At 40.0% G+C, this 22,731-nt stretch overlaps 1 protein-coding gene across 9 annotated transcripts in view; it reads left to right on the top strand.

Annotated features, from left to right (window-relative positions):
• The window catches only part of dlgap4a (discs, large (Drosophila) homolog-associated protein 4a), a 75,502-nt gene that overhangs the window by 43,948 nt on the left and 8,823 nt on the right, over positions 1 to 22,731 (top strand). For 3 of the 9 annotated variants that reach the window (XM_034877861.1, XM_034877862.1, XM_034877866.1), the window contains exons 2-6: positions 10,465 to 11,753; positions 12,153 to 12,388; positions 12,776 to 12,853; positions 13,430 to 13,577; positions 14,746 to 14,986. In XM_034877861.1, coding sequence (XP_034733752.1) covers positions 10,536 to 11,753; positions 12,153 to 12,388; positions 12,776 to 12,853; positions 13,430 to 13,577; positions 14,746 to 14,986 — 1,921 coding nt within the window. In that variant the 5' untranslated portion in view covers positions 10,465 to 10,535. The remainder of the gene's footprint in view (positions 1 to 10,464; positions 11,754 to 12,152; positions 12,389 to 12,775; positions 12,854 to 13,429; positions 13,578 to 14,745; positions 14,987 to 22,731) is intronic. The other 6 variants (XM_034877864.1, XM_034877865.1, XM_034877867.1 and 3 more) reach the window with 4 other exon arrangements.

Below are 22,731 nucleotides of genomic sequence, written 5' to 3'. Positions count from 1 at the left end.
TTCATGAAGAACATAATGCAGAAAATGTATGAACTGAGTGGACTCAATCAATCACTTTACTGTATGTGCACGTGATTAGACGTTATAGGGTTACTGCTCTGCTACATTTTGGAGAAAGTCCAGTCCCACTCTGGGTGTCAGATAGCATTGAAAGAGATAACCCACACACAGCTCACAATCAAATGGATAGATTTAATCCAGCCTGCAAAGAATTAACCCCAATAGTTTGAAAACGGGTTAGAAATGCAAAGGGCTATTAAGATACAGTTGTGCAGCGCATGATGCCAGACAGCAGATTAGTATTAACACTCAAACAAAGCTCAAACAAAACAATTGTACTGTTTTCTATGGCATAGATTTGTCAGTTATGCCTTTTCTTTTCCAAAGTAGACCGAAGCGTTTCCTCTCTAAACCCAAGCCCCCAGGACTATTAAAACTTTGACAGCATTTTAAATGTGCTCTGGTGGTGGATGCACCCAGGCAGTCACTAATTAATAGCATGCAATAATTCCCCAGGGTCCAGGGAGCTGTGCTGAATGTGCGGCTATGGCTCAGTGGTAGAGCGGTTGCCTGCCAATCGGAAGGTTGGGAGTTCAATCCCTGGACCTGCAGTCACATGTCGAAGTGTCCTTTGGCAAGACACTGAACCCCAAGTTGCCCTTGATGCTGTGCATCAGTGTGAATGTGTGTGAGTGTTTATCTGATGAGCAGGTGGCACCTTGTACGGCAGCCACGGCCACAGTGTGTGTGAATGGTGAATGTTTCCTGCATGATGTAAAAAGCGCTTTGAGTAGTCGTTAAGAATAGAAAAGCGCTATATAAATACAGCACATTTAGAATGTATTGGTAGCGTGTTTTTAAACAGTGTAGACATTTGGCTGTGCATGCTTTGCATGCATGACACAACAGCACATGACTGCAGAGGTGAACGCGTAACACGCAGCTTATTGGGTGCTTTGTGTCTTGTTTCGCCTGAGACCAATACAGTGTCAAAGTCATTTTGTCATGGAGAGAAGTTCACTGCTCCTAACACCCGCCCTACAGCTTCTGCTACTGTTCTGCTATATGAAGACAGAATACAGAGACACAAAATCACGTCATTTCTTTTTGATCCTAGAATTGGCCTTTTTCTCTTATCTCATTAATAGTCTATTCTTACTAGCAAGTGACAGGGATGATTTATACATCTCTACATTCACGTTATTGCATGTCTATCCAATAAGACAATATAAGGATTACATTCTTTTTTTTAATTAAACTCATAAATGTTAACACTTCTATTCGACACTGCCATGCATTCAATCTTGCAGAGTCACTGAAGTGGATCTCTGTGGGTCAGGCAGTGCTGAAGTGCTGGCACAAGATGTTGCTAAATGAAAACATGCAGAAGGGAACCAGCAGCAGTACAGGGAGGATTGTAAATGGCCCAAGGGAAATGTGCAACCTCTCTCTCTCTCTAATTACACTTCAGTGTGTGCGGTGGTGAACAAGGGGGAGAATTGCATTGGGATGGCTTTAATGGGCAACGCACTGATGAGAATCCTATAAACGCCAAATGCTCCTAGCTCTGAATATTTCAGAAGGCTTCACATTTTGAGAGCAACATCCCCCGTGTTCAGCATTGTGAAAGGAAGATGCTTTCAGATTTTGGAAAGCATGCTTGCATGCCATCAACAAAGGTCCCAAAGTTCTCTAAAAAAAACAGCCCCACAGCAGGTGTTTTGGATAGCTTCTACCTACAGTAAATACAGGGGAGTAGAATGAAAGCTGTCAGCTGTTCTAGCATGTGTTGTAACGTAAAGTCCTCCATCTGCTTGACTATCTGTCTTTCCCATAGTCTTATCACGCTAACTACAGCATACTCAAAACCAGTGGTGGAATCCAAGTACATTTATGAAGTACTGCACTTAACATTTTGAGGTACTTGTACTTTACTCAAGTATTTCCATTTTCTACTACATTATACTTGTACTCCACTACATCCCATATGGAAATAGTGTACTGTAGCCTGACCCTGATAAAATTGCTGAATACAAAACTGCATCAATAGTAATATTCCACGACACTGGTGCGGCTCCATTGTTAAGTAGTACTTTTGACATTCAGGGCTTTCACTTGTAATGGAGTTTTTATACCGTGGTATTACTACTTGTGTAAAACATCTCACTACCTCTTCCACCATTGTTTAAAAGTCCCACCTTTAACAGTCTGGTCTTTAGGTCACAGCTGGCCATGCTAGAATGTGCCATCAGCTCAAAACATGAACAGTATTTTATAAATGCCAACAATGCTAACCATTCATGAACCTCAAATAATGTAGTGTTCATCTAAAAAAAGAAAGAAGAAGAAGCTGTGATGTGAACATCTACAGATTCACTGTAGAATCAATATATATGAAGTCATGTTGTGTAAAGGAGTACAGTTTTCCTGGGTGTGGTTGATTCTGCCTTCTAATCATTTTAACAACCTCTGCCTCTTCCTTTAATGTGACTGACCAGCATTTGGCAGTTACATCCCTTTAGCAGAGAACACTATCTTAGTGAAATAGCCTCTTGGGCATATAAATGATGTTTAAATGTGTTAGTTAGATATATGCAGCTACACTGTCAGAATCACTCTGTTAAATCTAAGTATCTTTAGCTTCCAGCTTATTGAGCACTTAATGGTTCTGATACTAAAAACAACGTATTTTGCAATCAGGGCACGCTATTGCAGTACTAAGTCTTTGTACTCATACACACAGAGAAACAGAAGAGAGGGAGGAGGGTGTGTTTTTAATGTAATGGATGTGCATTTATTGGCCTTGTTGGTTTTGGTCATTTTTAACCCTCATGTTGTCCTCTGGTCAAATTGACCCGTGTTCCTATATTAATGTTCTTTTTAACTACCCGAAATAACATAATTGATTCCACACAACGCTCTTTGGCAAATAAACATCTCTACTTGCATTACGTGTGGAGGTTGTTATTCAATCTGATAGCATTTGAAAATAGTATTGAGTAAAAGTTGACAAATTCCATACTGTGATCATCCATCAACATATATTCCTTTCATTTTAGTCTAAATAATTCCTAATTTCTTCTTTTCCAACTCAAACATTAGGTATAATTTCCTATAAATGAGGTTTATTGAACATAAATTCCAACAATAACTGTAAAACTAAAGTTAATAAGTTAGTGTTACAAAGTATTGAACATTGAAAAAAAGTATCAAAAGTGTTGAAAAAGGGACAAATACGTAAGAAAAAAAAAAAAGTCTCAACAAAAGGTTGATTTTCAATTATAACGGGAAGACAACACAAGGGTTAAGGAATAGTTTTACATTTTCAGAAAATGCTTATTATTTGCTTTCTTACAGAGTTAGATAAGAAGATACCACTCTCATATATCAGACATGTTAAATATTATCATACCGCGAGAAGCCTAGCTTAGCACAAAGGCTGGAAACAGGGGGAAACGGCTGTCTAAAGGTAATAATATCAGCCTTCCAGCGCCTCTATAGCTCACTCATACTAACGTTTAATTAGGGCTGCATGATATGAAGAAAATATGCGATAACATTGTTGAATAACATTTTAACGTTATTACTTGCAATAAATAGTGTATTAGTTCTGCATTTCTGCTGCTTTCAGTATTCTGCTAAAATGCGACAAATTGCTTGTTGAGTTTAAACCAAATGAAAGGAAATAATTTCCAACTTTCTTTTATTGAACAAATTGAACATTGAATTGAATATAACAGTAAAAAAAAGAATGACAGTTACGTTTTAAAGGAGTGTCTTTGCAATATGTTGCAGTTTTTCTCAATAGGTTTTATTGCACCAGTTAATATTGCGATGACGATAAAAATACAATATACTCTGCAGCCCTACATTTAATCTTGTTTGTTTAATAAATAAGTGTAAACAGTGACACTCCATTGTTTTATGGGAGGTTATGTGTTGGACTAGTTGAAGGATATGAATGGTTCTAGCCAAGATTTTATACCGCACAAACCCCTCTGTAACCTTATTTTTTAACAGACAGATATGAGACTGGTACTTTCTGCCAAAAGTGAAAAGGTGTGTTTCCTAAACTATTCCTTTAATGTTAATCAAATGCTGCAGTCTCTTAAATATATTATGTATTATGTGGTCTGTCATTAAAAGACGCCAATCTCGCCAATCCTTAACTGGAGGTAGAAAAAAAAGAAAAAGACAAAATTCCAAATTCTCAAAGCTAGAGAGCACGAGCCTATCGCCACAAGGGTAAGCTGTTTGTATTTGGCAGTATACCGGAGTTGAGGTGTCTTCACAGGAAGCGATGCGTTTAACGTCAACCAGTCGGAGTTAAAGGGAAAAATGTGGAGGGACCATAGCGAAGGAGCAGCAGCTGGCTAAAGCCATGGTGGAAAATCCTAAGAAGCTGGAGTTGATGCTCCAGATAAAAAAAGAAACTCTGCGTTCAGAGAAAGGATTTAAGTCGGGGGAAAAAAAGCCATCGATGGCGAGGACAAACACAGATCACCATTAGTGTAGCTTATCCTCTTTGGACATGACGGAGATGCGAGCTCACCTGCAGTCGTACAGCATGAGCACACATCATCAGTGTTTGTGTAATTACTCTCACTGCCAGAGGGGGGAGTCACCACAGGTTTAAAATCCTGAATACAGAAGGATTGTTCCGATCCTCTTTAGTTATTCAAAAGACATGTATGGAAAAGAAATGAGAATTGTTGCTCTTGCTTCCTCCTAGGCAGAACAACACTTGGTGTATCCACAGGAAGCCCTGATGACACAACTTTGTGACTTACACACACTATTAGTAGATTCACACCACACAGTGGGGACAACAAATGGTGTTGGCACATCTAAAATGTTAATACTGTAAACACGGACCTTGTACTTGTAGTAGCTTAGAGTAAGATAGATACATTTTCACTGCCCATTAAACATTTTATTACAAACTATGTGAATCTGAAATTAGTCTTCTCAGTGTTTTTGCAGTAGAATAATCAAAGTCATGTTTAGAACAAAAAGAAACCGAGGGGCCTGGGTAACTCACCTACTAGAGCCCATATACTGTATTGAGGCTCAGTCCTCAACGCTGCGGCCACAGTTTCGTTTCAAACCTGCGGAAGCTGTCCTGTTAAAAATAAAGGCCTTAAAATGCCTAAAAAAACAAAATCAAATAAAGATGCAAAAAGAAATCGGCTGCTAAGATACAGGATTCACATCCTATATGCAAGCATCACTTGTAGTGTAGTGGACGTTGGTGTAAAGGTACTGCATGTACTGCAAAGGGAGTGGATTTCTGGGAGAAGGAATGAGAAAAAAAGGTGATTATTGAAGGAGACTGCAAAAGCCAATACCCAGCAGCTGTATATTCACCCTTAGAACAGGGAGCGAGAGCCAGATCGATACTTCTTTTGTTCTTCACCGTCTCTCCCGTCCCTCTGCTCATCACCCCAGGCTGGAGGGGAAGTGCACAGCTACAGCAGACCTTTATTACAGGCCTGCTGGGTGGCTCTGTGGGACACAGCCCAGCAACCCTTGGCTCTGCTTGTTAGCAGGCCTCGTGTAGATCTAACAGGGGCTGTATGTCAGCATTGGGCTACGTGACATCACCTCCCGGTGGGCCAATGATTGAGGATTTTGACAAAGTAGCAGCAATTTCACCGGCCCTGTGAGGATGATTATTTTGTCACAGAACGTTGTTTTTTAGAGGTAAAGCCATTTGTTAGATGCTAAACCAGCATGGAAAAAAGCATCCCACAATATTTTATGTGTTTTATATATTTTATTTTTAATGTGCCCCCAAAAAGAATTATCAAGCGGACTAGCAAAAACCTAATTTTTTCACAATTTGCTGTCCTCTTCCTAATTTCCTTTAATGAGCTCTGTAAGGAGGCACTGGTGAAAAGCTCTAGATAATAAAGTCTAATTATAATATACTGATGCTTTAAAACTCTGCATTCTTTTTCTTTCTTTTAAAATACTGCAGTTATAAAATATAAAATAGTACTAGTTATTTTGTGTGTGCTCTGTGTTCCATGGCTGTTAATCACAGTGATCTTGAAAACTAATTTAAGCGACTGATTTGATACATGTTCTGTGGCTCATGTATAATTGCATAGATGCAGGTGCGTTGGAAGGTATCACTTGAGTCTTGAGAAAAGAAGATCCCACATACCGCTCTTATTTGGCATCACAATTTATTGATCATATTAATGTTTTGAACCGTTAAGTTTTAAACCATTCTTACAACATTGATCTTTAATAGACAATGCCTGGCCCTTTTGTTCTGCACAGGTGTGGGACCGTTAATTATCTGTTGGAGTGTCAATAATTGACAGTGACATGTATACAATCCATTACACTAAAATTCCACAACATATATTTTAGGAGAAAAATTAACAGAACCAAGTTACACATATTGCAGAAAATATTGCTCTAGGAAGGAAGTCAAAACACAATGCCTTATTTTACAACCTTACACAGCAACAGACAACATGTCAAGCTGGTCCCAAATGTTATTTTTAGTTCACCAGGAGTGCCCTAATTATCAAAACCATCTCTACCTTGACAGCTGAAAAGTAGATGCGTAGCCTAAAGGATGCTATAAATATTGTTTCCCCCCTGGGCCTTCTTTTTTTACCCTGTCAGAGCAAGCTCTAGAAACAACATTACATAACTGCACACTACTTGGAAAGTCTTAAACATCTTCCAACAATGAGCATTATTTAAAGCTGCAGCCTTGATAACATTTGTGCTTGTTTACTCTTTGTCATCTAGGTTTGATTGTGAAGTGATAGCAACGTTGTATAGAAGCCAACTTAGAAGCCCTAGATCTCAGACAGCTACAGAAGTACATGTATGCAGTACACAGTAATAGCTAGTAATAAGTAATAAGCCAATATATTATAGTATAGGACTGTTTTACTGTGGTAAATAAGTTGTTGGTTTGACCAACAGAAGACTCCTATAGTTCAGTTTAAGACGAATAGTTTTTGTGACAATGGTACCAGTCAGTTAATATTGAATTTCCAGTCAAATATGCAGAATTATCAATTTGACATTGTCCATCTGATTACCTCGTCACATACAATTGGTCACATTTTTGTGTATTAAATTAGCTTTTATTCTCTTTGAAGACTTAATTTCAGTTTTTTTGTTCAGTGTTGATATGTTTTACATCTTAACATGCACTATAAGAGGTGTTTTGTAATGTGCTACATAAATGCTCACTGTAGAGAACCTGTAAAGACTGGTTAAACATCATTATCCATAATGTTTGATAGTGATTGTGGTTTTCCATAGATCACCTGCACACACCAATCAACCAAATGCTTGCATGAGTCTTTACCCTCCAACTGACCCATACAGGGCCAGAATAGACAAACTGGGAGATCACTCTCCCTCCACGTTACATAAGTGAATTAAAACTGCAACCAGTAAAGCACATATGAGATCATTTGACGTTGCCCTTTTGATGATGTATGTAATGCATATGTAGCTGCTGGTCACTCTTGAATGTGCAAGATTCTGTGAGATAATACCCACAGCCATTCATTGCTTCCCTACGGCGTGCGTGTGAAGCAGAGACATATTTTCTAACATCACATGCCATCCAAGGATTCATTCACCTTGTAATTATGCAATAGCCTGCTGTCGGCCATCACACAGACAGACAGATGCATTGAACCAGTGACAGAATTACATGAACAATGAACATTATTTTTTTCTCATCTTTCCCCCGTGATGCTCCGCACTTGACAGGGTTTCGTTGGTGTGGTTGAATGGTGGGTGAGCGGTTAGCACATTTGTGCGTGTGTCAGCATGTGTTGGTGTGTCAGTGGGTAGGTGTTTGTCAGATTGTCGGCAGTGGCGCCTACAGGACGTGAACACGCGGGGCTACAGTCAGCTGGGGTGGATGAATTATAGCAGGCTGCGCTGTTGTAAAACGCTGGTATATTTGTCAGCACACCGCTGTGCCTGTCCAGGAACACTGACTCAGATAAGTGGCTGCTCTCGCTCTGTAGAGAGTGTATGGGAGGTCAGAGAGACGTATGAAGTGGCAAAGCAACACAGTGGAATGAAAATGTGTGCCGTTAACATTCCACATTCAGCTCCTAGGCAAGATTTCATGCTTGCTGTGGGAGAAGGCTCTTACCATTGACTGATCAGTGAGTCACTCCACTGTGATACAGACAGCATCTGTTGGGGTGAATTTAATGCAGCATGGTTTTCTGCTGTGTGATTTACGAGTTTTCATAACCTTGATGCAATATGACTATTTATAGTGAGCTTTGAGAATGAGTAGGCCTGTGATAGAAGAAGACGAGATAGTAGCCCTAAAATATCTATTTTTCCCCCTCATTTGCTCTGCACTGGGTTTCTATACTGTCTTACTGTCTGAGCCGGGCCACCAAGTTTCCCTTTAAGGCAGAGATATATCATATACAGTAGATGACAAAAGCAAATAAAGGGCTACGTTAAGATAAATTACTGTAGTGGCATTGGAAATTGTATGGCATATTGACTAAGAGGCCATATTAGATTTAGCGTCATCCCAGGAAAGTGGTGAGGAAATAACCCATAGCTGTACATCAGAGCTGTCATCCCCTGACAGCTCTCTACAGAGCTAGTTTCAAAATCTTATCTGGAACAACTTCCTACAAAATAAAAAATAAAACATACATAGACTCTGTAAATAAAACCAGGGCAGTTAGTTAACGTTTTATATGATTTAATTGAGTATGTATCCCTGTTTGTATCCAATACAAATGAAATATTAAATATTCCAGAGAAATATTTTAGCAAGTATTAGAAGAGATACTGTATATTGCTCCCGATGGTTTTGAGAGGAAAGAAATCACAGTTTATTCCACAGTTAGTGGATTCAAGAAGATGGTGAAGCACCAAAAATGATTTGTTAAAATTAGGGTTCATTTACTGCTTTGGAACAAATAGAGCTCCTTAGATGTAAAGCTCAATTACATGTGTGAGTCACAAAATTGCTCTCCTATGCATTGTCAGCAAGGAAAGTCCAGGCTGTACATCCCGGTGGTGTCATAGATTAGGCCTCTGGCTGTCTGGTTGCCTGCTATGGTGGAACTGTTCATGCATTAAACTCCATAGGCCCTCCTTTTCAGCGAAAATAATCTGTGATTTAGTCTGTTTGTCTTTTGATTTCCATCCGTACGGCTCAATTGGTCTTATGTGGTTAGTAGCGACATGATAGAGACAATAAAACTGTGTATTGTTCATTGTTTGCTTTTAAGAATCAAACCACTTAAATCCCAACATCTTCATTACTTTTTTACAATGCAGTGGGATTGTTTTACATACATATGATTCTTTAAACCTGGACAGTACACATTCAGTCGTGTGTGTGTGTGTGTGTGTGTGTGTGTGTGTGTGTGTGTTTCAAGACCCCAACAGTTTCCTATTTGCACTTGCTACTGGTACTCCACCTGGTGGTTTGCTGTGGGAAGGAACTCATATGGTAACTTACTGTAGAGCAGGGATCTTCAACAGGGGGTCCGAGACCCCTAGGGGGTCATCAGCGTCAATGCAGTGGGGACTCCAAATTATGGTTTTGTTTTTTAAAGTTTTTTTTCGTCCAAAATTTAAAAATGTCCTAAAAAATTAATCCAAGATACTATTAGCAAACTGGACTATTTGTAAGATAGTCACTAAGGCCATCCACAGATACAGCTATTCCCAAGGATTCACAGTGCCACATGTATGTTTAACATTAAAACAAGATTTGTAAAATCATTCAAACAACTATTTTAATAGCTTAGTATTCGGTGCAAAAAAGGTATGTAAATGAAGGCTATAGTCCACCCGGCAAGTTATTGTAGCCCCAGTTTAATATGCAACGTTTTATACAATATCTGTAGTAGGGGGTCCTTCCTTCGTCTCTTTCATTTCAGGGGTCCTTGGCTTAAAAAACATTGAAGACCCCTGCTATAGAGGACAATGGCTCTGCTCCCCACATTACTGGCTGTGTTATGCTGACTTTGTGAAATGTGCCACTAAACAGAGACAGTCTATAATGTCTTTTTTTAGCTTAATTACTGTACTAAAAAGTCAAGAACACACAGAGAGAAAAAACTTCTAAATGGGCTCTGGCACTAACGTTTTCATTAGCTTTAAGTATTGATGTAGAGAACATCCCTTCTGAGCCTTTATATTTTACGCAAAATGGCTGTTTAACTGCTATGCACTCTTAACTATAATCTCTATGAAGGGGAAAACTGCTCATTTTCATTAAACATTCCTAAGAGAATCTTCCAGGATAAATAATAATTTTATCAGAGAATGTGACAGGAAAGATTTTACTGTGTTAAAAATTTTAAATAAACTTCCATACAACTTTCAGAATGCATTTCTAAATAGCAGCACCAATCAGAGCTCCTTCTTAACAATAACCTGGATACCATGTTTAATAGATCATTTCTGTGTCTTTCCACATTGCAGGATGAGTCCTGATGAAGTCAATAGACCCGTATTGATTGGCGACATGTTTTAAGGACAACACCTAAGCCACTATGAAAGGGTTAGGAGCCAACCGCAGTCGTCACCTGTCTGACTCTTGTGAACCAGCAGGTTGCCCCCAGAAGCCTCTCTATCCTTTGACCTCTGACCCTCACAGCTCCTTTTTGTTGAGCCCCACCATAAACCACTATGGCACCCTGGACCCCCATCTACACCACTGCCCTCCCACCATCCCCACCCCCATGACCCCTGACTGCCTGCTGCCTTTCAGCCAGATGTCCAACAGCAGCACCTTCCCTCGTCTGCACTTCACCACCCAGACTGACCAGGTTGACTGCTCCCAGGCCTGTATGGCTGGTGGTGGTGGAGTTGGGCAGGGCAGCAGAGCAGGTACACTGTCTACATCCTTGTCTATGGGCATGGGCTTGGGACTGGGCCTTACTGGTGCTCCTATGATCACCAGTGGATCAGCCACCATCTCCACTGCAGCAGCAGCCAAGATGAATCGGTTACCCTCCAACCTTTTGGATCAGCTAGAGAGGCACCTGCCCTTACAGCATGATGGCTTCAGTACGCTGCAGTTCCATAGAGGACGGATATCAAAGCAACGCAGTGAAAGCCCAGGACGCATACGTCACCTGATGCACTCCGTGCAAAAGCTATTTGCCAAGTCCCAGTCCCTAGAAAACTCTGCAATCAAAGGCAGCATAAATGGCCGTTCTGCTGGAGGAATGACTGGCACCACAGGAGCTGGTGAGGAGGGTGGTAGACCAACACGCAGGAGCAAGAGTAAAGACAGGGCTAAAACTGAGGGGCCAAAGCAGAGACCTAGGTCTAATGCACTAGGTCTCTGGAGCTCAGACGACGCCCTGGACACTGACACAACCAAAGCTGGCACTATTGCTGTAGGTTACCGCAACCCACTGACCATGATGACTCTTGGCAGAGCGGTGTCAGACAGCCAGGCCCCTCCCAGACATATCCCACAGGGCTACCACACCATTTCTGCACATACTCTCAAGACCTCCAAAAGCAGCAGTGACCTCAAGTTTCTGGCATGCCAGGCAACACAGGTAGGATTGAAGGACGAGGGAAGAACCGGGAGAAGCAAGGATGATATACTGGTGAAGAGGGGCTCCTGGTCCACTCTTACCCTTAGCCAGGCTAGGCAAGTGTTGCAGAAGGGCTCTTCTACTGTTAACAGGACCCTGCTTAAATCAAAGTCATGCCACCAAGATCTGGCACAACAGTTCCTTCAGGTAGGAGGGCCAGTGAGTATTCATCTTCATCATCATTCTTTGTAAGTTTGCATGGATATTTCTATGATTTCTCTGAGGTATGTTGGTTTTATTGACCCGTTTTAAGCACGGGAAGAAAGACAGTTAATGTATGATAATTTGATTAGATTGACCCTTTTGTTTGGCTATATATACTTTATCCTCACTATTTATGCTCAGCACCATGTATAGATTTCCATGATGTTAAACGCATTCATTTATTTTCTTTTTCAAGTAGGCTCCCAGTGCTGTACATGTTTAGAATCATACTGTAAAATGTACTTACATTTTTACACACGCAAGCCATGGAATTTGTACAGTGTCAAAGGTTTACACCTGAAGTAGCTTCATTACATGGTTTAAGAGGCCAGCAACGGTGTTTTCATAATTCAGGTCCCACTGGGGGACTGGGCAGGAACTCTGGGTCGCGGCCGGGCCAGAGGAACTGAGATCCCCTGTCGAAGGATGCGCAGTGGCAGCTATGTGAAAGCTATGGGAGACTTAGAAGACAGTGAGGACTCAGAAGGAAGTCCCAAACCTTCCCCCAAAGCCACAGCACGTCGCCAGAGCTACCTGAAGGCCACCCAGCACTCCCTCAGTGAGCAGCAGCCACCTCTCCCACAACACAAGTAAGTCCCTTAATTTAGAGTATAACATTCATCATATTGAAATTATAACCCTGATTACCATGCTCATTGTTTTGCCATAGTTGTGTGTGTGCTCTTTTACGTTACATTCATTAAAAATTAACTGAAGGGGTATATATGTTGTGAGGAAGAAACATTTTCCGCATGTCCACAAAGGTGGTCAGCAGGTGGCAGCATATTGTCACAAATAATAGTCTGGATGTACAGCAGCACTTAGTCAAAACAATCTCTTAGAAGTTATTCATGGTGGAAGAGTTGTATATTAATGGGAGGGAACGAGAAATGACATACAGTATCATCTTCATTTGATACAAAAGCAGTAGGAGATGAAATGTTGCCATGTGTTTTACCTTACCTCCACACTAACAGGCCTCGTTGCTACGCTCTCATGCGGGAGGACTATCTGTGGTCTCCACTACAGAGTGCATGCTCTATGCAGCATCTGAGGTCAGTGTCAACCATAGGCAGGCAGTGTGGCCCTCCACCCACCCTCACTTGCCCTACCACCAATACCCACCACCTTTTTTTGGCTAACCTTTCCCAGTACTTCTCCTCTCTGCATCCTGTTCCATCTATTGCCTTGCAGGTACCCTGAGTGGTGTGTTAGTACTTTACTCTTGCCTGCTTCCTCAAGCCCTGGTTTCATAACATGCAAATGTTCCATGGAAATCACTCAAGCACACCCTGCTGCTCATTATGCACACACATTTTCACAAACACCAGGTACCAAATAGGCAAGCCAGAACAGAGGAAACTCTTTTAAAAAATGTCCTAGATCCAGCAGAAAGTGAATTTCATATTTATCAGTTTCACTAATTAGTCAATGTTTCCTCTGTGCTGCTATTCTTAACCCGAGCCCCTATCACTATCCACACATCTCAGTAGTATTTAACTTTAAAATACCCAGGGGAACTTTTCAGAGTTTGATTTAAAGTTTCTCCTGGCTATCATGAATTAAACACAGCCCTCACTTACTCCAGTCTCTGACTTCTGAGAGACTGATTATAACTTTCACTTCCACAGCTCCCTGCCTTCCCTGAAAGAGCTTTCAACTAATCGGAGCCTCGATAACTTAGACTGCTTGGTGAGCCCGTTGGAGGCCCCTCCACGCTACAGAAACAATAATTTCAGCCATTGCTCTGGCACACTGGGCAGAGGCTCGGGCACTCAGGTATGTCTCTTCTCTTATCAAATGTGCTGCTCTCACACTATTATTACTTTGATGGCAAAGACTATTTTCTCATGTATGTCTGTTTAACTAAAGTTTTGTAGCTGTGAGTCACGATCAGCCTGTGTTTCCAAGACAGCAATATTTAATGTGTTTTTTCAGGGTATATCAAACATATTCATACCTAATGAAATGTCAGATCTCTTAAAACCGCTAATTACATAATCTTGGATTAACTCTAGTGACCCATTAAAAGTCTCTAGGGAATGAGCAAATAATAAATTGCCACAACTCTCCAATTTTGAATCTGCCTTGAGAGAATATTTAGGTGTAATGTCTGTTGAGACGGTCTATAAATGAGCCATCCGGGAATGAGCTAGTGGAATAGAAGAGATGCTTGAGAGTGTTTGCAGAATATCAAAGTGGGACATATGCCTCAGTGTAAACCTAAGGGAATTTGTTGTATATCTTCGTCAGCAGGAATGGAGTGGGATGGAGAATCACACACCAGACTAATGCAAACATCCTTTTAAGAAGCAGTGGCATCAGTCTCTACTTGTTCATGGGAGCTTTTACATTAATCAAATAATGACTGAGAGACTTTCTTTCAAGATGAAAGTAAAACAATCACAGTAAATAATGTGTACTAAACTACAACAATTTGAGTGAGTTGACTTTGAGGAGTAGTTATTTATGTCTATGTTCCACCCACGACATGTTCATATTTGCAACTAAAATGCCAAACATAAAAATACTTGTAATAGCTTTAATGAGTTATTTGCAGTTCGAAAAAAAGAGAGATCCCCTGTCCTAAACTCAGATGACTTTGTTTAAATAACTGTTTGAGGCCCAAAGAGGTTAAATTATCCAATAATTTTACAATATGAATCACCTCAACCAGCTAAACCAGAAACATGCTATTTATTTATTGTTATAAACAATCTAACAATGTCATATATAATGACATACCGGTCTCACTATTTTACTGTGAAATTAGTACTACTACTGTACTTTTGATACTTAGGTACATTCTACGGATTGATACTTGTAATTGAGTATTTTGGCAGTGATGTAGAGCCACGTTTACCCAAGTAAAAGCTGTGAGTACTTCTTCAGCCACTGGGTATGTACTTGTTGAATGCATGTTTCTCAGTCTACCCTCTGCGCCTAGCGTGTGAGTCTGCACACGTTCTTACAGGTATACGGGCAGGGCTGTGGGCACTCAATACCGTACTGTGAGGGGGAATCGCAGGCAGTGGAGGCTCTGGATCTGCCTGCGCCCACGTGCTTCCGCTCGCGCAGCCACAGCTACCTGCGGGCCATTCAGGCGGGCTGCTCCCAGGATGAAGATACGGCCTCTGTGGACTCAGACTCACCCGCATTCAGCACTACAGGCTACAGCTCCAACACCAGTGAGTACCACTGAGGACAAGGTGGGACAGATCTGCTGAAGATATACTAGCAGAAAGAGAGGAAATATTTGCCATTAAATACTAACCAGGCATCTATTTACTCAGCTTAGTAATAGCAAAATCAAAATTTTTAGTAAATTGAAAATTGTCACTTAAGGGGAGTAGGACTACTCATGGATTTCACTGAAGTCTATACAAACCAGTATTTAAAACATATCTCTTTCTCTTTTAAAGTACACTTACTAATAGTTGTATGTTCATAGAATACACACTACTCTAAACAGTATAGCATATTTCTGTGTTTGCTATAGGTACAATTATTTTGCCAAAGGCATCAAATAGAGTTGTGTCTTGCTTAATTTGTTTGCTTTGTTGTGGATCATCTCTGGGCTGAAAGAAAGTTCTGGAATACAACATGCGTGACACATGAGATGTAGATAATAATAGAAAATGCATTTTGTGCAAAGTTGGTAATAATTCTTACAATTCAGTCTGAATGAGGACTTTTGGTCACAGTTAAGGTGTTCTGGCTGTATTCGTAAAAGTCCATGACATAATATTCATACAGCAACAGTGATGCACAGTTGGGCAGCAACAGCACTCTTCTGAATTGATAAATAAATGAATGCAAGAACAGGAAAGCAGGACATTTTCCATGTAATCATAGCTGTTGTGAAAGTGGAATTTGAAAAGTTTGACTCCACTTTGTTGCTACCAAATCTGTGTATTGTTTTTCAGTGTATGCTGCTTGATTTATGTAAAATGTCCAACCATCCATCCTTTTTAAGTGATAACTGTTGGGTTTTCAACACTCAGTCGGCCAAAATGTCTCCACTGAGCATCTCTGTATTGTAGACAGGCATTTAGAAAATTCTGTTTTTTTTTGTTTGTTTTTTAAGAATGATGAGCAGTCACACAGGTTTTCGGTTTGACATTTTTTCTGTTGTCAAGTTATATTCATTGTTTATGTGCCAATAATTTGGGCATGAATGCATGAAGTAAATTAGGGCATTTTTATGACCAACAATGTTTTTTTTAATTCCTCTTCAGCTTTTTTTTCTGACGGGTGTATTTCTCTTTTGACTGAACAACGTAGCCTGAAGCTGGGAGATATATCTCAATTAAGAATAAAATACTGGATATGGCAGGATTAGTTACATCTTCTAAAGAGTCCAAAAGTGGTATAGGTTCATTATGTTGATCATCATAAGCATAAAGATGATCTAAATGATCGTACAAAACAATAGCATGGACACAAGTATTCTTTCTCGGGTATCTATATGATAAATGGCAATTCTAGTCCTACTAGTGTTAGTGTATTATTGCTTCACATGCCTTAATGCATTAAACATTTATATATTTACAGTTTACTTTTGCCTCACACAATTAACATATATCATATCGTTTGATACTGTTATTTTCAGTTATTTGCTATATACACAATGCTATGTGTCCTGGTTCCTTGCATATATAACCAAAACGTTAACTTGCAATTGCAAATGTATCATATATCACAGACTTATTCGTTTTACAAGAGATTTTTGTCTGATTTTGTGTAATCCACAAGTTGTTTTGTTTTTGTCTTGATTGCTATAAAGACTGGACAGCGTGCTCATTAAAACAGAAAAAATAAACAATATTAAAAAAAACAGGATAAAAACTGAAAACGATTCAATTCAAACAGAGCTCTATTGTTCAGGACAGGCGGGTACAATTGATCGAATATGTATGAGCTCGTCGAGACCAGACTGTCCTTCCCGCGGACCGAAATGAAACGCACCTATCGCGAAAACATTCCCGAAGACGTCATACAGAGACGTAAACCAATCACGTTTATGTTCGATTACATCGAAGACCAGAACTGACCAGTCGCTCGCAGAGAGCAGCAACGGCGAAAACGTGGACTCCAATCCTCGTCGTCAAGGGCGTGGACTACAAATCTTTTCTTCACAGCGCCGTTGTGTGTCTTACGGCAGGATACTGAGCTCGTCTGCATCTTGTCTGCATTTTATGAATGACCAAAAAATAAGGATTTTACGAGTCAGCCGCCTTACAGTAAGATTGTGTCGCTTTTTCTCCGATTGGGTGTAAATGTTTAGACTGTCAATTGTTTTCGGTACGCTAGAAACGGCAAGCTAACGTGAGCTAACGTTAATGGTACGGTAGGTTAGCTAACGTTAGCTAACGTGGATGAAGAAAGGATGAAACCTTAATACGAATCGTTAGCAAGCAGGCGAGGCAGTTAACGTTAGACAGTAATGTGGTTGCTTTTGTTAAACTGGTGGTAACGAGGCAAAAAGCTACCGGTAGCAGCTCCTCTCTGTTGGCTCTCCTCCATCTCTACTATACAATGCCTCTGGCTAACGTTAACGTTGTTACTCAACGTTAAAAGCCCTGTGTGAGATCCCACCGTAATGAGCGTGCACTGGCTAGTAGCAAAAGCTAACAGTAGCTGAGGCGTCAACAGCATTGGTAGACAGCTCGGTAGGTAACGCTAGTTAGGCTGACCCAACACTCCACGTCTGCTACAACAGTAGCTCACATATCTAAAAATGTAAGCGATCTTACTTTGACAAATAGTTTATTGTCAGAGATGTTTAAGTCGTAACTCACTGGCACGGATCAATCATAAGAAGAAAAGAAACCCATTATACATATCGTGAAGTCGCGTTGCTTCAATATCGGACTGATAGAGTATTTAGTTTATTTTACATGTGATCTTTTAGATTAACATGAACAGTCAAATGAATAAAGTACCTGTTAACGTTAAACGATACTTCTCTGTAACACTCGGCTCAACATGTGACAGTGATCTGAGCTCAGAGGCATGGAGGAAGCAATGAATCACGTTCTTATAAGTCAAAATCAGAATGAGACTAATTGCTAAAGTCAGTTTTCACTTGCATGGAATTTACCTTCATGTGTTTGGTGAATACAATAAACTCGAAAAAGGAGAAACTGGAACAATATAGCAACATACTGCAACAGTTAAACATATAATAGTAATATTACGATAAAATATATGTGTAGACACTATAATAAATGTGTACAAAATAGCCTAACCGTTTTGAGGACGCACGGTTTTATTTATAATTTTAATATTTATCTAGATTTGCAGAAGTCCAAACTGACAGATTGATTGTCTTGTTGCATGGCTTTCTCCTAATCAGGTCAAAGTACATTTTTTTGCAATTCACATTGATTGCTAGAAGATTATATTGAGTTGACTCCAACTTTGTTTTAAAATTTCCGTTTTAAAGACATAACACTTAACTTCCAAAAAATATGATTTTTGCATCAACTGCAGTGGCTATTTCTGGTCCACCGTTTCATGGGCCATTTTTCATTCCATAGCAAACCGCCATGTGTTAAGACCTGAGGACACAATCAATAATGTATCCGCTTCCTGCCCGGTGTAGTGCTTTGCAGTTAGGACTCTTCACTGGGCTTTTATGAAAAGGACCACCTGACAAGAGATGGATATACAAACAAAAGGAGTGGTAAGATCACTCAAAATAGCATAATAGTCAGGGAGGATAGAAAAGGGACATGTCCATTTTCAATGCTCTCTGACTATTATTTTCATTGGTTACGCGAATTCAGCACATCAGATTAGGCATTAATTACTAACTGATGTTAGGGACTTATTTGTTTTCTTTGGTCTTTCAAATTTTAAAATTCTAGCAGGTTGCTGGGTGGCATCAGAAACACTGGCTTTGAAGCTTCATTGTGGCAACAAGGAATGTTCATTGTATCCAGCACCATTTTACACAAGCCATGGTGTGTCTGTGTGTTACCATGGATAGACTGTGAGTCATCCTCCACAGTATTACACACTCTTCCTCACTCTCATTGATGAGGTAATCTCTTGACTGAATGGGCGAAGCAACTGTAAGGTCAACAGCAGACAGGCTTCCTGATGATGTGTGTGGAGTTATTAGTTACCTTGGTTAGTCGGTAGTCAAGGCCTATCTATTTCCTGCGTTGATTAGAGAACTACTTTCACATAGATGGAAGCATTTATTTTGCACCACAAATGGTGTTGGCAGCCACCAAAAAGAATACACTTGGTACAATATATTGTAAGTTTATTAGATATTATTATAACAGTCTGTGTATTAGAGTATGACACATTGATAGTATGCTATGTTAATGGTAATTTGTTATAGAGATTTAACAAATAATTAATCGATTAGTCAATAGACAGAAAAATAATCTGCAACTCATGATAATTGAGTAGTTGTTGGGTCATTTTTAAGCAAAAATGACAAATACTCTGTTGTTCCAGCTATTCAGTTGTGAGGATTTGCTGCTTTTCTTTGTCTTTTGTGACAGTAAACTTTCCCCCCCTATTTTCTTTTTCTTTCCTTTTTTTCTCCATTTTGCGGATGAAAGAATTTGTAGAAAGTAAGCTCCTTCCAAAAAGCATTTCTGGTCTTTTTTTGAGCAGTATGGTCTCAAAATAAATTAAAAGTTGCTCAGGTACAATACTCTTTCTTGATAAAGCTCCCAGTTTCTCATCCTGAAAGGTTTGTCATCAGAAGCAGCACGTGTCTTTTCATCAGCTGATTAGTGTGTAACCCAGACTGTTGCCTCAGTCCAGCAGGTCAGACGAAGGACCACAGGAGGATAAGGATCTATTAAGGAACTCAGACCACACAGCAGATAAGAACGGACAATGCATTTGGAATGCTAGCCGCAGTAGCATGCAAAGAAGAACAAATTGTCTCACTCCTAATGAAATTTAAGTTGTTTGTTTTGATATCCTGTTTTTGGTGTCTTGGTCTGTGTGTTGGGTAATGGTTTATTTTTTTCCCTAGGGGTATTTCAGCGTTGTCTGCTGTAAGGCAGCCTGCCTGTCTTTTTGTCTCAACAGATAGCCCTCTCTGTCATGAAGTCTGTCCCCAGTGCTCAATGATTGGCCGCCTCTTCACTCATACCTTCGAGCATGTTTTCCTTATTCATGAAGCTATTGGGGAAAATCTCACAGATTTCACATCAGATTTTTGAAAAAGAAGGGTCAACAAAAAGAATATAAATTCTTTTAAAACCAATTATAAGCATCCGTTGTGGCGTGAGAACCAAATGGCATCAAGTTTTCATTTAAATTTCCACAGTGATTCTGATTTGAAGGAATACCCGATATGCAATCCTGGTGCGCAGCAATAGATCTGACGTTATCTGGCATCACCAGAGGAATTGATCTTCTAGTACTATGTACACATAGTATATTTTTAATTTCAGCAGGTTTCCCATACATACTGCTATAGTTTTCCCAGCTGACATGAGAGTAGTTCTTTGCTAGGGCAAATATTTATTTTATATGCCAAAGTTTGCAGTTGATATAGCACAGGGAATATAACATATTTGGCTAAATGGTGTGCCTTGTGTGCTTAATCTGTTTGTCAGAAGTCATGCTCAGCCATGTGTCCTGGTCTAATCTCTCAGTCTACGACTCCCCCAGCCTGTCTGCCTGCCATTCTCTTTTACAATAAGTCTGCTAATCTTGAACAGAGCTTCTGCTTCCACCTCTTTTCATGATACTTGGCTTATATCCAGAGTTTCACAAAGGCTTATCATCCACAATAGGCTGCAAAACTGTTTTTGAGTTTGGGTGCGTGCTTGGCTTTTGTGTACCGGTATATTGAGCTCGCTGCTCCAATAGAAACTAATGTTGAACCCACTCGTCTTCAATCGGAAATAAGTTCTGTCTGTAGCCTAATTAACGCACTTGACTGTAGTCAAAGTCACTCAAGAATGAGCTCAGCAGTATTTAATCTCAAACATTACCAGACCACCTAACAGTCTCACCTAAAATGTACTAGAAGCTAGTCCTGCTTTTTTTTTTGTGAACAGGGCTAATGGCAACAGCATTGAAAATAGTCAAATCATGTACACTCAATTATTTTTTTTGCCTGCTGCGGAGGGCCCATTAGTGGTCATCTGATAGCTTTCAGACAGACCTGCTGATGGAGCCAGAGCATATCCTGGGTCAGAGACTGCAGGGCCTCCGTAAGTGATCCAACTTAGTTAACATTTGATGATCATAGCAGTGTTGACAGGGTTGTAATTGTTTTCAAAGTGAGAGGAAGCATTTGGGCCCCTCAAATAACGGATTTACAGACAGCTGCTGTCCACATTACTTGTCAACGTAACGCAGGGATTCTCTTTCTCATTCTTTCATAAGCTTAGCTGACATGTTTCGCTGGCATGTAAGCAATTTCCTTATCAACCATCTGTTCAGTAATTATTGAATCATTGAAGTCTTACATAATATAAAAGTTCAATGACAGATTTATTTAAAACTAATATTATGGACTATTTTTGTAGCACAGCCCACCTAAATCGGGCATTTGAAAAATAATTTTCAGTAATTGATTTGATTGTAATCAATTAAAGAAATGCATGTGAGTTACTCAATATAGCCTATAAATATAAGAGTTCTAGAAAAAGGATTTATCTCAGGACATTAATTAGATTAGATGTATAACACCTCGTGACAAATGCATAACACGTATAAAAACGTATCAACAAAAAGGCTTGTATTCTACAGCTTACGCACGCTGGTCCCAAGAGTCGTGTATCATTTGTTTAGTTTATTTCCTTGCTGGTAAAAATGTGGCAGTTATGCAAAGCATCATTTTCATCTGCAGGGAACTTCTTGCAGTGCCATTTCTGTTATTAAATTGATTTGATCTGATGTAATAGGTCTGTTTCTGTTTAATCTGTCATACCTTCTTGGGCTCAGCTGAGCTGTGGTCTGCAAACTCTGTGCATCAACTTCTGCACAGTGATTAATTCAATAGTCAATAGCTACAAATTGGCCTGATGCTCATTCATTGGTCAGGCATTGATTGCGATAAACACACTTGTTTTGATTGAAAGTGGGATTACCTTTAGGTTCTGAACAAGTCAAATAAAAGGTTGATTGTTGAAAGCTATTAGCAGGTCCTGCCCCTGAGGTCCAGGGTCTGGGCAGCTCATCCATCTCATAATCACCTCTTGGCACTGAGCCCCAGGTAGTGATACAGAGCCAGCCGTCACACCACATATTACACGAGGACAGCAAAATGGATCCTGCTCTTTACTAAGGGTGTGAATAATCTGCAGTTAGCCCACTTCACTATGACTGGATCATTGTAAACAGAATTTAGCCTATTTGTTGTCCTTTCGCATAACTTGTGTTATTGTAGAGCCGAGTGGGAATCGCATGTGTGGATATTTGGCATAACAAGGTGATCTATTACTGTGCAACAACTGTATGTTTCTGTGTATGAGTAAGAGATGTTGTGCAGCCTTGTAGACAGCAAATGGGACCGAGACTTGTGTTGACTCTGGGTGTAGTAGGACACAATAATTAACTTTAGGAATGTCATGCATCTGTGCTATTAGTAGTTAAAGAAGTGTCTCAGTCTTTGGGAATACATGTTCCGTTGCTGGTTGGATATGTTCTTTGAGAGGGGAGGTCAGTCAGGACTGCACAAGCAATGTGTGAACGGCATGAAGTGGATTTCACAGCCATGTTTGTGTATGCTGGTGGAATTGAATGAGAGCTTTAAGGTGCTATGATTCACTGGCTGATGACAGAAGTGCAGCGCACTCACAATTACAGGGTGTTGCTTTGCTACTTAGATTGAGACCACTACCAGAGAGAATAAACACTACATTTTCATTATGGATCCAAAGCGGTGAGCCTGTATTTACTTTCTTGGTCGGCTAATTTTAAAGAAATATTTCATCCATCA

The sequence above is a fragment of the Etheostoma cragini genome, chromosome 7 (assembly GCF_013103735.1).
Source record: "Etheostoma cragini isolate CJK2018 chromosome 7, CSU_Ecrag_1.0, whole genome shotgun sequence".
Classification (NCBI taxonomy): Eukaryota; Metazoa; Chordata; class Actinopteri; order Perciformes; family Percidae; genus Etheostoma; species Etheostoma cragini.
This window is presented reverse-complemented; position numbering and strand designations above follow the sequence as displayed.